The 17,805-nt window shown below is 38.1% G+C and overlaps 1 protein-coding gene across 1 annotated transcript in view; it reads right to left on the reverse strand.

Moving 5' to 3' along the window:
• arid1b (AT rich interactive domain 1B (SWI1-like)) overlaps positions 1-17,805 on the reverse strand; it is a 92,111-nt gene that overhangs the window by 15,579 nt on the left and 58,727 nt on the right. Inside the window, exons 7-12 of the mRNA XM_049484606.1 lie at positions 16,801-16,890; positions 12,691-12,864; positions 6,442-6,778; positions 4,624-4,767; positions 2,322-2,449; positions 1,519-1,628 (exon numbers count right to left, since the gene is read on the reverse strand). Of these exons, the coding sequence (XP_049340563.1) occupies positions 1,519-1,628; positions 2,322-2,449; positions 4,624-4,767; positions 6,442-6,778; positions 12,691-12,864; positions 16,801-16,890 (983 nt within the window). The remainder of the gene's footprint in view (positions 1-1,518; positions 1,629-2,321; positions 2,450-4,623; positions 4,768-6,441; positions 6,779-12,690; positions 12,865-16,800; positions 16,891-17,805) is intronic.

The raw sequence follows: 17,805 nt of genomic DNA on the forward strand, positions 1-17,805 counted from the left end.
AATCAGTCAAAACAAACGAGGCACAATGGCAAACACAGACACAACGAAATGAAGGCAATGAGTAACTTTCTCTTTCTTAATAACTAACTTCTACACAAACTCCAAACTACCAACTGTAATGGTCAGACTGCCCTTTTAAACAGTGGCCCATGCAGTCTTATATATAAACAATAGTGTTTTCCTTTCTTCAGGTGTAATGGAAAACTATTTTTCCTTTTTTTTAATAATTACTGCAATGTTACAGTGAGAATGATCAAGATGCCTAAAAACTCACCTCACCTGCCTCACTACATAATATCACATCATTACCACATACTGACTCTGCACCCTATACTAGCCACACTGCTCTCACCTACATTTTCTTCCAATCTCACCTTGTCACATAGATTTAGATTCTCAAATATCAATGAGTAAATTTAATAGCAAGATCAACATCTGTATATTACATAGTTTATCCATTAATACCCTCTAAATTAAAAACTGTGCAATGATGTATGTATAGTGTAAGTTATGTGTCTATATTCTATTTTGTGTTTGTGTTTTTTAATAATAATAGGGACTATGTACCTACAGAACCAGTCAAAAGTTTGGACACACCTTTTCATTCAATGTTTTTTTTTCATTATTTCTTTATTTAATTTATGTTCTACACTGTAGTCTTACTTTAAAGACATTAAAGACAAACCATTTAAGTGACTCACATGGGATTATGTAGTAAACAAACAAACAAACAAAAAAGGGTTTGGCCTCTACAAACTCCTGACCTAAACCTCATCAACTGAGATGGGTGATTTGGGATGAGCTGGAGCACAGCATGAAGTGAAATTGTATTGGGAATTGAGTTTTCCATGGTATGACCTCAGAAACTGGGTCTAAACAGGTTAAAAACAACATTTTTTATGGTCATCTGATGTGCCACCTTGGAACACTTCACGTACCACCAGTGGTACATGTATTAATAAGTCCTAATAAGTCCAAAACAAGCACAATAAAGGGAGATCTAAACCTTCACAAGTATTGTATTGCATTGTGGAGGTCAAGTCATGTGTTTGGTTTTGTAAAGTATTTTGTCTCATGCTAAAGGCAGATGGTTTTCAGGAAAATGAAGAAGGGGCTTAAAATAGTGCTGACTGAACTGCATGGCTTTTAAAGTAACGCATTACAATAATTTATAATAATAAGCCTAATATTTTCTGGCCATTACTGAATGTAAAAATGCAATAAAAAGCTTGGTGTAACTCTGTATAATTTAGGGTTTGTGCGTGCAGTGTGTGTCTGCAGTGTGTTCTGCTTTCTAGTTGAGCAGGAGAGCAAAGCAAAGCTGAGCCACAAGTCAGAGGAAAGGGCAGTCAGGCAGCAGCACAGAGGATAACGCTGGAATCACTTTATTCTAAAGCTACAGTTACCTGTGATCACATGACTGAAGAGTGACAGCAAGCAGAGGAAGACAGAAAGAAAGAGTACACGACAGGGACAGACCCTGAGAGCGGAGGAACAGAGAGAGAAGTGTGTGTGTACCTTAGGTTTAGGCTGTTCTGTGCTCGCCATGCTGCTCTCCTCTTTGTGCTCAGTTCTCTGTTTCGGGTCAGTGGGCGGCATGCCTTCTCCTGCCCCCATGGCCATGGGTCCTGTACATCACACACACACACACACACACACACACACACAGAGAGAGAGAGAGAGAGAAAGTCATGTATTATGTATTATGCTCCAAAATATTTGAGAAACTGTATTTTGTAACTGTATTTTTGTGTCTGTCAATCAAATTGCTGTGTACTGTAATTTATTGTTTTTTATTGTTTTAAAAGATACATTCAGATTCATAACAGAGTACAACAAAACCACCAACGACTCTATTTATTTAAATCTGTTTTAAAATTAATAAAGCACATAAGCTGCAGCACCACATACCACACCAATCACATTTGTTTTGTGATTTATTTGTGAAATCATTTACTTTTTTTTTCTTTAAAAAATAATTATATTATATCAAAATCCATTTTTTGGTAAAAACAATTAAAGTTTCAAATGTAAAAATAAAAAAAAAACAAGTAGTTGTTATTGTCTAGAACAACTAATGTCAATTCATTTAATTTATACAAAACAAAATAAAAATAATAATAAAATAATCATTATGAACTCTAACATGGGAAATCAAACACGACACACTCAACTGTTTCCTGGAGACACGACATTAAAATATTGTGAGTTTTACACCCCTACCTATAACATACAAGCTACACACAAATGGAGCTCTACTTAACAGCAAGTCACTGACAAGATGAGACAGTCAGAAGTGCAGTGTCACTCAGAGTTCTCACCAGAGGGCATGGCGTTGTATGCAGGACCCTGCAGGCTCATCCTGTTGGAGTTGCTGCCCGGCGGCTGGTTATAGAGGCCACCAGGGCCCATTCCACCCATAGAGGGTCCTCCTGAGTACCCGCCTGACCTGTACACCCCGATACAAAAATCAAAAAGAGCTGAAAACACAGCAAACATAGGACTATTTAATATAACAGTATACAATCCTGTTAATAAAGTTAGTCATGAGCATCATTAGCATACAGGTGAGCTGTTAGTGTCAGTCTGCACTGTAAAGAAAGAAGGTTAATTCGAGCAGAGCACTCAGATTCTTTTATTGCACAGATTACACAGAAAGTAAGCAGAGTTTAGCACCCGTGAGGAAGTGTAACAAAAAGTGTGACAACAGTGAGTACACTTAGTTAGAAGCACACGCACCAAAAAGAAAAATAAACTAAGGAAAAAAAGGAAAAAGACCACACCAGATTTTGAAATGAAATTCTTCTTCTTTCTTTTTTCCATTTATTTCTTCTTTCATTTTTTGACAGTTAATCTGCCAGTTTACTTTTTTTTTTTTTTATTAGATGACCTGAAAAAATGAAATTTTTACACTGACTTTTTTTAAAGATATGAAGATATGAGGTTTTTGTGTGCCAATAAATTAAAAGCACCTATCAAAAGCAGTTATTTAATTTACATTTTTTTTGTTAATTATTAAAATATATTATCCTCCAACCAATCTAAATAAATATTTCTTATGCTCTCAGTAATTATTTTAATAAAACTGAGTATCAGCTTAGGAGGGATGTGAGTTTAAGTTTAAGCTTAAGAGAACCAATCATTTCTCTCCAGAGCCTCCTGAGATTGAGTCCTATCCAATTTTTTTTTTTTTTTTTACGTATTTTAGGTATTAAGGAAAAAAGCCACTTCACACAAAACAAACCATCTGGAGTTTGTTGTTACTGTTCTGCTTTGCTTATTCATTTCCAGATCAGAGACGGCCATTGATTGAAGGTGACTTTCCCATGGTCACCCTCCCAAAAGACATAAGAACAGCATCATATCAATCACAATATCTTCGCAACAATGCTAAACTGTGGAAAATTTATCTAAGGGTGGTAAATGTATTCATTTGAAAAATAATTGATTATAAAATGATTTAACAGAAATTATCAATTTCTGAAATACAATGTTAAAACTAGGGGTGAATCAGTAAACCATATCTGACACTCATCAAAGTCACTCTAGACACGACCCTCACTGTAAAATATATTAATGCAATGCAAAACACTGATAGCACCCTGAAAGAGTTGCAGAAAAGCAGATAAACAACAAACTCAAGGTCATTTTGCACTTTACGTATATATTTACTTAATGAAAAATAACAAAACTCTTTAGTAAAGTTTCTGCTTGGTCTCAGCAAATAAATGTGTTTTTATTAAATGGAAAGGTGAAATGTATAAGGTGAAATATGATGTGACAAGGCTATTTCCCTTAGCTGAGGTGAAAACGTGTTCAGAATGTGTCTGTCTGTTTAACGCAACAATATAGACAAGAAGGTTAAATTGACAGCTTTGATTTGTTTAAAGGTAATAGGTTTGACAAAATATACCTTCCAATCGAAGGCTTTTCCTATATTTTAACATATTTTAGCCTGACATTGTTGACATTATTATTTCCAAGCAATAAAGGACAATAACATTGATTCCTACCATTTCACTATTGTTCTGCTAAAGAGTAAAAACATCTAAGAGATAAAATACAATATGCTAGTAACATTAGCCTCCAAGTCAACCTGGCAATTTAGATTTAGACAGACACACAAGTCAATTTTTGATTTTTAACTGCCTAGAAAGGCCAATAGTGGACATTCTGACTATTCAACTATGTTCAATATTTCAATTAATCTAATGCAATGCTTTTGCATTGGTTTACCTCAGCAAAAACTACCCAGTATAATTTGATTCATGCATACATCAGAGTAAAACGACGAGGTTAGAACAAGCTGCGTTTTATAACATATTTTAGCAACAAAATTAATTAACCCAATAACACAATCAAATCAAATATTGGTGAAAAATGATTTTACACAACTTTAGTGCAAGTCATGCAGAGGTCTGGCATTTACACGCTTATTAACCAGGCCAGATCTTTTAGAGTGATGAAGGTGTAATGTGCAATATCCTGGGTAATGCCATGGCATGTAAGCATGTGTGTAAAGTTAGTGTTAGAGGCAGCAGCAGCTGCAGCAGCTCTGAGGGCTTTAAACAGCGCAGAAGTTTAAGGCAGCGGGACAGAGTGGGGTTTGCCAGCTGCACCTACCCAAACTGCTCGGACTGAGGCTGACCCAGGCCACTGCCGTATGGAACATGATGCGGGTGAGAAAAATGTGAGGAAGTGAAGGGGGCCGGTCTCCCCCCTGGCCCAGATAGTCCTAGGTATACAGGGGACCTGGCATATGGAGGCCTGGAGCAGAGGTAAGGGCACAACAGCCTCACTAATCAGGTTTCAAGTATCTTTAACTGCATTGATTTTAGGCAGTGTTACACTGTTTGTGGAAATAGAGAGGTCAGCATGTATAGTACATTTACATTTTACTCTGGACACTGAAGTAGACCCGAAAACTATATATTGCGTTTATTCATGATTGCAATGCTAAAAACAATACAAAACATAATGAAGGCAAAACAATAAATGTAAATACACTATATGTTAGTGCTGGGTGGTATACCAATTCATACATGTATGCACACAGCCTGCTAGATAATGCTAGCCAGCTAGCATAACAAGCTAAAGTGAGAAGAATGGAATTGCACAATCGATCCAAAGATCGGAGAAAAGTTTCTCTCATCCCCCAGACAAGCCCAGAATCAGTCGTGTGTACAGAATCATTTATTCATCACAAGAGATAAAACTCCCAAAAACTCTCAATACGAGGAAGTACCTATAGCCTTTTAATATATTAATACTGTTGCTTGAAGGATAATTTTAATCCACACTGAACTGAGTACATTTGTTAACTGGACTTTTTAATGAAACAACTGATTTTATTACTGTAATGCCTCCAATGGCCTCAGGAGTAACATTGTAAATTGATATTAAACTTGTGTCTGACTTCAGAGCTTTGGAAAAATATCTATTTTAAATACTTTAAGATTGAGTAGTTTAGGTCCATTTACAGTGTTTATGGAGTTATTTAAAAATGAAGCTGTGTTAAAGTTGTTGTTGTATCTCATTTTAAGGTCTATTGTTTACGTTCTTTGGCTATTTTGCTGTAATTTTGCATGACAAAGTAAACCAATAGCAATCAAAGCCTTAATTTAAAGCATCAGTGTTTTATATTATATATACTCCTTACAGTACAATAAGTCACAAACTTATATGAAATCACAGTCATGCAAAAATAAACATATAAGTAAATAAAAAAATAAATATATAAAAGGATCAAATAAAAATACTGTTATATACTGTAAAAACGCAGAATCTTGAAAAATACGGTGCTACACATTTTTGGTCATACTGCACAGCACTACTATATGTCCAGCTGTTTATGGACAACATTTCTAATGGATAGATTTAGCTTTTGTTGCTTCCATTGTTGACACAGCTTGTGGAGTCACTGTAGAATTGTATTGCCAATAGAACAGGACTCTCTGGAGCAGATAAACAATATCCAATTGGCCCCATGACCAATTCCAGTTGTAGGCTAGAGGAGTAGAAAGCCCACCCACCCAGTATATATGCCAATACTGTGCTAGATTTTAACACACATAAAAGTTACACAAACAGTGCTGATTTAACACTGGCAGATTTACTGTACAGCACTAAATTGTGGGGCAGCATAGCTCTGGAATGATGGTGCTCCAATGGAATGATGAAACTTTGCGATGAATTAGGAAGTTGGGCCAATCAAATGCACCCATCTTCTCACAGCAATGATCCAAAATCTAGTACACAGCCTTCCAGGGACAACAGAGACAGCTACTCCTGTTTAATATCCTTTATTTAGGGAGAAACAATGAATGAGCAGGTGTCCTAATACTTTTGTCCGTACAGCACATGCAGCAATAAAATCAAACATGATATTACTTTATTATACACATTACTGAAGAGCTATTAGATCAGAGACGCTGTGCTCACCTGGCCTGGACGGATGCGAGGGGGTTCTGTGGACATGGTGCAGGTCCGGTCTCGTGAGGTTTACGGGTAACCGTGGGTGGAGGGGGACCCATCCCAGGCCCAGCAGACTGGGGCATATTCGGGGAGGTAGGGGCCACGCTGCTGGATCCTGCTGGGTACGGACGACCGCTTGCTGGCTGACCGGGGCCTCTTCCAGCCGGCATGGAGCCACAGGGTTGCCCGGGGCCCTGCCCGTGCATAGGGCTGCTAGCGTTCATCCCCAGGCTCATGCCTGGCCCGGGGCCACTGTAGCTGGGGCCAGGAGCTCCACCGTAATTGGCTGGACGTGGGTAGTTACCTGAAATTGACAATAACATTTCTTTCTTTAAAAAAAAAATAATAATAATTTTTTTTTCATTAACTCAAAGTTTTTCATTAATACAAACTTTTCATTAACTCACATTAACTTGATGGAGGGTATGGTAAAAAAAAAAAATCCAACACTTATTAAAAGCAGAATTTTTTTAGATTAGCCTTACAGTGTCAGTCAGTAAACATCCATGTCTAAATAACATCTATCACATACTCAAGGTCACTTTACAAAATGCAAAGGAGGGAGAAAAAAATGTGCATGTACATGTGAAAAAAAGATCTTAATTTTAAGGTGGGCTTAAAATGCAACAATGAATGATTGCCCACCCGTAGTGGACAGTCTGAACCTAGGGATGGCTTAACAGACTGAATATAGTTCCAATAGATAAGTATAGGAACCATGCAGAGCTTTAAAGTTTAAAGAATTTTTTTAATGGACATGTTTTGATACCAGTACCAAATGTGTTATAAAATAACCAAATTTTGGGAGGAGGAACAAGGTGTTATGACAAATTTCCACAGCTGTCACTGCCCTATCTACTTCCTTTAACTCTTTGTCTCATTTCTGACTTTACTTATCAGAGAGAAATTTAGACCATGAAGAAGAGACAATAGTCTAACCTGCATGCACCATAAACTCCAATGTGGGACAAGAGTGAAAGAGAACATATTGGATTTGTGAAGTGATGGAAGGACTGAAAGAACAGATCAAGACTACTACAGTGGCCATACTTTAATGCAGGATCCACAAATATTTGAGTCTAGAAAATAATATCTCCGCCTTTACACCATCTGTTCAAGTGACATTATCGATGGTCTGGTACGGTCATCGACAAGAAATGCGGAATCCAATTTTGTTGACATGAGCGGCCTGATACCAACAAACACGAGTTCAATCTTTTTACCATTTAACATTAGAAAACAGTTAGTGTTAAACCAGTACTTTAACTCAAGGCCAATCAATATAAATGGTGGGAGAGGTTCTGTGGTTTTAAGTACGTTGAGTGTCGTCAGCGTCAAAAAGGCCTTTGTGACCATGATGACGAGTTATGTTTCCAAGGCAAAGCACAAATGATAAAAAGCAGGGGACCAAGAACAGAGCTTTGATGAATACCCTAAAGTACCAGATGTAGTATCTGACTTGTCCTTTACAAAACCACTAAATTGGCACATATAAGGCTGATAATAGAAAGTCGTGAGATGAGTACATTTTTTATATTTTGCATGTTATGAATGCCAAGTATGAGCAATTTTTTAACTGAACATCTTAGAAAGAACTCAGAAAGTAGGTTATCATCGTGCTTAAGCACTACTACCCCACAGGAAGAACCCACAGCCAAAACCACATCACATCACACAGTGAATGTGTGCTATTTTAGGATAGATACTGTACAGGATTGGATTGGGCTCAATATTTCCTTTCATATTTGATGCAGTATTTTCTGATACTGGCCAGATATCTGTACCCAAACGCCCCTGTTCCCTTTAAGAAATTCAGATACCAAACACGTCTTGACAGATCGATTAGATTTGGGGTAAGAGAGAAGCTGTGCACATTTGCCTTCCCTCCCCAAACTATTCCTGTAATTAGCCATTATTCACAGAATCAAAATTGCATTCGGAAAGGTGCTCGGTCTTTTGAGCGCTTCATTCGTTTCTTTCCGTCTCCCTCACTGGAGCAGACATCTAGATTAGCTGAGCTCCGCGGGAGAGGTGCTGGAGCCGCAAGCAGAGACAGCTACTTTGTCAGCAAGTTTCTGTGGTGCCGAACGGATATTCCACATGACGGCCGTGGGGCAGAAGCTCCAGTGGATCAGCGGAGAGCCAGGATCTTAATGAGGTGTGCCTGTTCCCCAAGAGTTACGAGGGGTAGGAGACGTGACTCCAATCTGCAGGATTGCTCAGAGCACAGAGAGCGGCCTTAAGTGTACTGAAGCCTGTGTTTGTGTTGAAATCATATGCATATTATTATAATGCGTGGGACTTTGCCAAGCAGCGTTTCAGGCACAATTAGAACAGGGATTTCCACTCGAGCTGCAGCTGTCAAAATGCAGCCAGAAATCTCCACCTCGTCGAGCTGCCTGAGGTTTCTCGCAGGGTCTCGCAGGAAATCACAGGTTTTGGCATCTCTTCCTGTTCCCTTGACATGAAATGTGGGGAAAAAAAGTAATTTTTTGATGTCATACATGAGTTCCAAAAATATATGAAGCAGACTGAGGAGATGGTTGGAGAAAGCTGCCATTTTGCTATATATTTTTTCCACCGCGCTGCACTTATTCTGAGCACTAACCCCTAACAAGCTGGCATTTTACCCTTCCAGAGTGAGGTAGGGCCCTGGAGCACTGCCAATTACACGGAGAAGCTCTGGCGCTGTCAGCCGCCCTGCTCCGCCTCTCTGAGTCCCCGTAATCCCAGAATTCCCAGGGGGCACGAGAGGGCACGCTGCCATTGATCTGAGAGAGACAGGACAGCTGTCTTGCCTTCAATTCCCAGAGCCACTGAGAGATAACCTCTGGCTCTGTGCTCGGGATGCACAATACATTGTTCCTTAACCATTATCATACCTTCAGTGTGCAGAATACAAGGCTGCAACCAACAATCACTTAGATGCATTACTGAGTGTGCGTTAGTCGTACAAATATTCATAAAAAAAAAAGCATCGCATGATATTCAACATACAGGACATTGTTAAAAGAAAAAAAAAAAAAAAACACTCACACTTCAGTCAAACAAGATTTTTTTTTTTTTGAAAAGCTCAGAGAAGCTCTGCTTTCTCAAGCACACATTACGCCATCACACTGTAAGTTCATGATTTATTTCATGTTTGTACAGCTGTTTTGGTGTGGAATTATTTTGAGCACCTTTGTAAGGCGGCCCTTTCATGCTCAACATGGCGTCTAGAACACCAAGGGTTCTACCACACGGTAAGAAAAAAAAAAAAAAAAACAATCTAGAGGAACCAAAATGCAATAAAAGGATCAAAAACACAGGACCAGAAATGAAAAAATAGTAGCACAGAGCTGCAGAACTGTCAATTAAAGGATATAGTCATTTTGATAAACATTTGCTGCTCTTTTAAGTTTCTCAGGGGGACGTCTGTGATAAAACTCTTGCATCTGGGCTGCAATAAAAAAAAACAGGTGGACCAGTAAGTTTTTCAGAGGCACTCTCCAAAACAGAGGTTAAGAATCACTGGCAAGATGGTGCGGCACAGGCGACCAAAAAAACCTCACAAATTTGAGTATTTTCCTTGTTAAAAATTATGATAACTGCTACAATAGTTTAATGTGTAGCTTTAATTTTCATGTGCATTTTCTTCATAACAAGCATAAAAAATATATGCAATAGACCGTCTCAGTAGCAAGCTGTAAAAAGCAGTAAAAAGTGCAGCATTTAAAGGAGAACAAAAAATGTTATTAAAATTAATAAAAGCGAGTTTCCACTTCACAGAGGAATTAAGGAATGGACAATAATAAGTAGATGCTGCACAACCGATGCCCTAAAGTTAACTAGATAACCAGCAGCTAGGTTACTGAACTTTAGCGCTCCTCTGTTAGAGCTTTATCTTTATCATGTGCATGAAGGATTGTCCCAATTTTTAGAGGAAGGATTTCACTGATTCCCCTTATAAATCTGTTCCAAGGGAAAGGGTTACACTCGACAACAAGGGATAGGGGCACAAAAGAAAAATGGGACTGGGCCTTTAAGTCAAGTGATCAAGCTAACTGATCCGAATTAGTGGCCAACTACCAGTAACTTTTTTTAAACAGGCATTGACTGGTACATGATACATTACAAAGAAACAGATCCACACTTTAGCTGTTTGATCTTCGTGCCCTCTTTGAATAATGTGTAAATCCACTACGTGGCCATGTCTGAGAAGTGTACTGGCTTTACAAGATATTAACATCATGCTACACAGAAAGTACTAAATACAAAAGAATAAATATTTAAACCCAATATTAGTTTTAAAAAATAAATAAACGTCCAAGGGTCAAGTCATAAAACATTCCCCGTTCACAATCTTTTCTATTAATGTTTGATTCCTTTTTTTTATTTTTCAATGTATTTACTGCAGCAATCCTAAATCACCATAATGTGATTTTTGTCCACGGTCTGCAGCAGGTTTTGGATGTACTTCATCTGGAACAGCAGGCAGTGCACAGATCTGGAGTCTGTGTTTCCCCTTACGTTTGAATCGGTTCTCAAGCTGCAGCGAGGGCCAAACAAAAGCAAGAACTGATGCCAAGTACAATAAGACTGGCAGTTTGCTCCGCAGGCCGTCCCCCTCTGTGAAAAGTTTTGCCCGAAAAAGGGAAATTCTGTTGGTGTTAGAAAATGCATGTTCTTCTAAGGTAGCCTGCGCAAGAGAAAGGTCATTTTCATTCTCGTCACAGACAAGTAAATATCCGCTCATCCCCAGCCGGCTTCTACACCCTCAACTAGCGCTGCAAATCTGTCAGTGTCGAGTGCACAACAGTCACAATTCTGCCGTCTTCAGCCGGCTGCCAGTTATGCGAGTGAAGCTACAGGACAACAGGGACTATCAATCAGAGCGGAAAAGGAGGAAGAGCCTACTGACATAATGAAGGCAATGCACTACAGACATTTATTACACAGGCAATGCAGTAACGTTCATGATAGATTACTCCTGAGTCCTGTTCAGAGACCACTTTATACACGCACACGCATGCACACAATCACCTGAAACAACAGAGGAAATTAAAACTAATGATTCTAGAAGCTACACTTTTGTTCACCCTAACAAGCCCAACAAAATCCAGAGCACAAAAAGGGTGAAGACAAGGCATGACCAGAGAATGGAGTATTGTAGCTAGAGCACTGGTGGAACAGATGGCCAGCTGTGTATAAAAAAATTAGTACACAGTAGGAATGCACTGATTTTGAGGAAATTGAGGGCTGATGCTGATATCTGATATGTATCATGCACCAATCTGTCGACGCCGATAAAGAAGTAATTTAATAAAAGTAACCACTGGAACTAAATCTACCTGGACAACGTCACAGAAAAACAATAAATATTTTTCTCTTACAAAAGCATATATTGTAGTTCAGTACAACAGTCCTTGCTAGACTGATTTGAAACCAATTACTATTTACGTAATAAGATTCGATCTACTAATTAAGTAATAATACACAAGAGGAAGTGCTTATTAACGTGTAAAATTGGCCTGTGGCCTCGTGCCTACGACCGCATCACAGCAGTGCCAATATTACACGTTATAGCACGAATTATACCACAGTTCCATTATCGCTTTTTATTGAAAGATTTGGAGTTAAAGAGGACAAGAAAACCCGATCTACGAGCTAAAATAGTTCCATTACTGCTCTGTCTGTAGGTGTGCTGTTTGGCTTGTAAGCGTTGCATCGCTGCTAGGTTACCTGTAATTGGTGGAGTAATACATGGAGAGCTTTGGTTACAGTGCATTACCAGCTGATAACGGCACTCATAGAATGCCTCTCAGCCAATCACATTGCAGGGTCGGAACTAACTGTAGTATAATAAATATTATTTCTCCTAAAGCCTCAATTAAGATATGCAGCTACAGTTGTTTAGTTGGTTATAATATGGCTGATACATAAATATATTATAAAATCTAACTAAATCCTGGACTAAATCCATCTGGATCAGAATTGCAGAGAAATATAAAGAATATTTCTGTTATAAATGCAGGGGTGGGGGTGGGGTACGAAACATGACATGTACGTGTGTGATTGGAAAGTTGTCAGCTATATACCTCTGATCTGCCAGAAGTGAAAAGAAGTGAAAACTTCCTGGGGTTTTATTTCATTTTCCATAATGTCTCAATTCATAATTTATTATTTATAAAAGAGTTAGTACACCTGGTCTTGAGAAAAGTGATGCTATGAATTTACCTGAAGGACCATACTGTCCACTCTGTGGCCCGTAGGTAGCGCCGCCCTGCTGGTAGGATCCCACACTGTGGTGCATCGAGCCCCCAGGAGACGGGTGGGGGGACATGGCAGGCCCAGGCTGCTGGGGACCAAACTGTGAGCCAGGGCCAGTACGCTGCAGGTTAGAGGCAAATCCTAAACAAAGACAAGGACAAGGACTGAATAAATAGGTTTAATGTCAAAAATAACAAACACAAAGATAAAAAAACACTAATTTAATGAGCATTAATGGTCTTTGTGCAATAAGATTTTATCGGTCCTTTACGCTGATCTAAATTAGGACAATCATCACAGTGTCTTTACACAAGGCAGCGGACACTTACAAATACAGGAAAAAAACGTGGAAATGTGGAGAAAATGGAAAGGTTTTAACATAATTTGAAGTAACAAATTAAAAGAAGATCTGATCTGTTTGTTCACACAAGCTGCAACTCAAAATACTATATCATTTGTGATCTTGCGGATGATTTTTAAAAAAAATTATCACAGATAATAACTTGCCCTTCTTTCCAGTTACAGATTCAGCTTTAAAAAAGTAACCGAACCGATACAGTCCCAGTTTCAATGTTTTGCTAAAATATTACACCTATTCGGTCACATCTTTCCTTTTATTCTATTAAAAAATGGAAATTAAGAGACATCTACATGTAATGAATTAAAGTGCTAGCACTGATGATGTAAGAAAGAAAATCCACCAATTCATAAGAATAGTAACGGATTCTGTTGATCTGACAGATCGAACTGTTTTATTTTATATTTATTATTTCCCTCATGTGACACTAAGGTTCACAGTGGTTCTTCACCCAGTTCACAGAAACAAGCTGGGAAATCTTTCTAAAACTTTGGCTCCTTGAAACACACACAGTCTGCAGAGAACTGCACAGCGAGTGTGTGTATGCGTGTTGTCTTTAATTGCCTGGAAAATGGATGGCGGAGTGAGGCGAAGTTTAGACGTCATGCTGAATGCAGAGCAGCAGTGAACTGCTCAGAGATGGCAGATTGGCTGGAGCACTTTAACAGAACCACAGTAAAAAAGAGGAAACACTGGAGAGCTCTCCAAGACCAGAGAACTGGCACTTCTTCTGGGAAGCACAAATATATCATTTCAGCATAATTATTGCTATATGCACATGGGTAATAGCCTTTTTTTGCTTTTGGATATGAATGAAAACTTACGTACTCTCATTTTCCATGACATGACACATTCCGGGCCCTGTTTTAGCTATCTATAGGTGAACAGTCAACAGCGCACTGTGCAGCTTGATTTACGGAGTGTTTCAATGTTTCTTTGCTATCGTAACGTGCAAAAGGCATGTTTGTGTACTAATGTGCAAATGAAGAGTTTGATTCCAAAACGCGATAAACGCCATTTTTACAAAAAAATAAGTTAGAGCCAGAATCAGAATGTTATGTGACCACTCTTGAAAAGCCAATATTCAATTTTCATCAAAACGCCACATCCGCCGTGTAATACTGCCCTGCTTTCTCTCTTTCTTTCCAAAACGCAACAAACGCCAGTCTTGATTTCCCGCAGAACGCCACATCTCCACTCATCCAATCACAGGGTAGCATTACACGAGCTATCTAATGTAAACATTATAACACGCGCCCTGTTGAGCCGGTCGGCATTTCGTGTAGCCTACTTTCACTTTCGTTTTTCACTCTCAAAGTCCGAGAAAATTAACGGTTTTGATGGTATAGAGGAGCCTGTTCGTGAAGCAGTTATTGAAAAAAAAAGAGAAAGCCATCAAAAAAGTCTCATGTACGTGAAAAGGTAAAGAAAATGAGGCATTCAGGAGGGGGGGAAATGCCGGCTGTCATCTGCAATTTTGCACTTTTTCGAAAAGAAATGTTTTGAAATTTGTGTTTTTAGGCCCAATGGTCAAACTATTATATTCAGATGTACAATTTACTGTTACTTATTATTGTATTTTGCACATTTTCAGTAAAAAAAAAATTCTATTGATGCCAAAGGATATATAAGACATTTTGAGAAAAAAAAAACTTGGCATGGATTTATTGCGTTTTGCGAAAAAACTATTTTTAAAAATAAATCTTTAAATATTAAAATCTTGATTTGATTTTTTTGTGTTATTTTAACCTTAGTATGGTATGTGACAAGTTTGTAACAGAAAACGGTGGTTTTCAGCCTACCACTTTCTAGCTAAAGAAAACCCTTTTTTTTTTACTCAAATTGATAAAAATGGATTAATAGCTTTTTGCTTTTTGCGTCACTTGCCATTCCCTTTAAGAGCCAGGTGTGCTCGGACCTTGATGCATTGCTATTTGTAAGGCACAGCTACCTGGGTGTCTCCGATGCTTCTCAGAAAGAAAGAAAAAACTGTCCTGCTTGTTCATGCTTTGATATAACAATAGCAAGTAATATAACATTTAACTATATTTTGAGAATTGGGTCAGTCTTTCAAAGGGTGCAACATATGGCCTTATATCAACTGTATATCAATCATTTTACTCCAAACATGTCTCAGAAAGCATTTGTTAAATCATACCATGTTAGATCACTGACTTTTGAAGGCAATATCTGGTGAAGTGAAGTCTCTGGGGTAAAAAATTCCTGCATTTTGTTATATTGAAATATAAAAAAAATATATAATATTGCAATGTCCGTTTTTTTGTCAAATATCCTCTAAACCTATATGTTACCACTGTTCAGTTCAGTAATTTGTAGGAAGAGGCATGTGCCAGCCTTCATCCTCCTAGAGTTGGGGACTTCACTAGTGATAAGGAAGTCTGAATGAGTGGGTGGGGTAACTGGCCTTCTAAAATGGGGAGAACACAGTATAAAATAAATTTAATAAGAAATAAATTATTATATGATTAAAAAAAAGCACATGGACTTAATGGAACAATCACAGATCTATCTATATATATATATATAACCTTTAAAGATTCCAAAATACATTTGTTACATCTGTGAGCAGAAGTTAAATGGTAAAATGGTAACACTTTACTTGGATGGTCCATTTGATGGCCTCTTTGATGCTCAACTAACATTTAACTACATGTCTATTAAATGCAAATGAACTAAAAGGTGAAAGTAAATGATTCTCTATTGAATATAACCCTACATTCAACTCTAATCCAAATGCTTATCTTAATATTTTAGGACTGGGTTTAGGATTAGATTTTAAGCTTAGGTTAAGGTTAAGGTTAGGGTTAAGTATAGGGTTAGATTTTAGGGTTGATTGAGGGTTAAGGTTAGGATTAGGTGTAAGGTTAGGTTCTATTTTGAATCATTTACATTCAACATAGGGTTAAGTTAAATTTAATGGACATTCAATTTAATGTTAGTTGAATGTCAGTTAAGCATCAACAAGGCCATAAAATGGACCATCCAAGTAAAATGTTACCGGTAAAATATTGAATTACAGTATTAGAGGGAAAAAAAAAAACTTTGGCAACCAAACTTCATTCAATAAACAAAATGTAGCAAAACTGCATACAAGGATAAATGAACATATCGTCATCATCGTTCAGGCATATTTATCACGCCAACTGCCAAATTCTGTACATTCTACGGATTCAAAATGCCAGAAATGTACAATTTTCCCCTCAGTCAATAAAGCCAAATTAGCTCTAGTGGTTTTGTTAGAGTTTATAGTCTATACACTGAAACGTTCCACAGCTCAGCCCTTTCCACTGGCCACGGAAAACGGGTAAAGCACAGAGTCTCGAGTCGAGGCAATGGAAAAGCTACGCTCCCAGACAGTCTGTCACAGCCACAGTGGCCTGCAGTTAGGAGGCGAGTATTGCAGCAGAACAGAGCTATAACAGGTGCTAATATGTCACACAAATGAGTCCATTTATCTGAAGTGCCTGTGGAAAATGCCAGGGAGAGATGGAGCGGCGGAGAGGAGGCATATTAGACACATTGCTGGACAGATGAGAAATACACACAACTGACCATTATGAGCCCTGTTACTGCAGGTAATAGAAGAACGTGTGGTGTGTGCATGTGTGTGTGTGTGTGTGTGGGTGCGAGTGTGAGATTGTGAGTGTGTGATTGAGAGAGAGAGAGAGAGAGAGAGAGAGAGAGAGACACACACTCACCCCTCTCTTGAGACATGGGGGACTGACTGAGGGTGGAATGGGAGCCCACATCTGAAACGTTCCCAGGGGTCTGCGGGGCCATCTGTGTACCTAAACAACACACACACACACACACACACACACACATATAGACAATGTCAGAATGCTGAGGTCACAAATATCTCATCATTTATTATTATTATTTTTTTTTATGTGTAAGTGCTTTTATATAAATCTATACATAATTATAATTAGTATATGAATTATTTATTACTGTTTTCCACCAGCAGTTGTTTATTGTGTCGAAATTTCATGATGAACAAATGCATAAAAAGTCTTTACAGTGACTTGGAATAAAAACTTTTTATATCGACTTTCCATTAAAATCCACTGAGTTCTGTGTACTGCTACACAGAAGTTATGATACAGTTCAGATATCAGTTTGGACTTCAAAGTCAAGTAGTTTCTAGCTGGCTTAACCTAGCGTAAGAAATAAAATGCTGAAACTGTGAACACACACTTTTACAAAGCTCATATTATTTCTGTGCGTGTTTGATAAAGACAATAAGTAAAAACACAACCTCAAGCGTAAGGAGAAGTGTTTTTATTTGTTCCACTTAGGCACTTAAAGCTAAATCTAACCCTTTACAGATCTGAAAGAAGCAGGCAGATCTTCTAAGTTCTGTACATCATTTGCACTCGCCATAGTCAGACGCCAATCAGCTGGAGCTAAATGTAGAATGGCATGTTGCTAATTTGCTATTGACTTAAAGCGTAAGGTTTTCTGGTGGAATTTATCGCCTGTAAAACTGGGTCCAACCTTACATTCACCTTTACATAACACAAAATGATGGTTCAGGATGAACACATGTAAGGTTCTCTACTCTCTTTGTATTGCCCATATGTACGAATGTATGCAAAGTAATAATGCCTAAAATATACTTTAACGAGTGAAACACTGATGTGTACAAATATTGCATCTCTATTTTTGCTGTTTTCACGTAATTTGACTCTCATTGAAAGTTA

Source organism: Astyanax mexicanus, chromosome 1 (genome assembly GCF_023375975.1).
Source record: "Astyanax mexicanus isolate ESR-SI-001 chromosome 1, AstMex3_surface, whole genome shotgun sequence".
NCBI lineage: Eukaryota > Metazoa > Chordata > Actinopteri > Characiformes > Acestrorhamphidae > Astyanax > Astyanax mexicanus.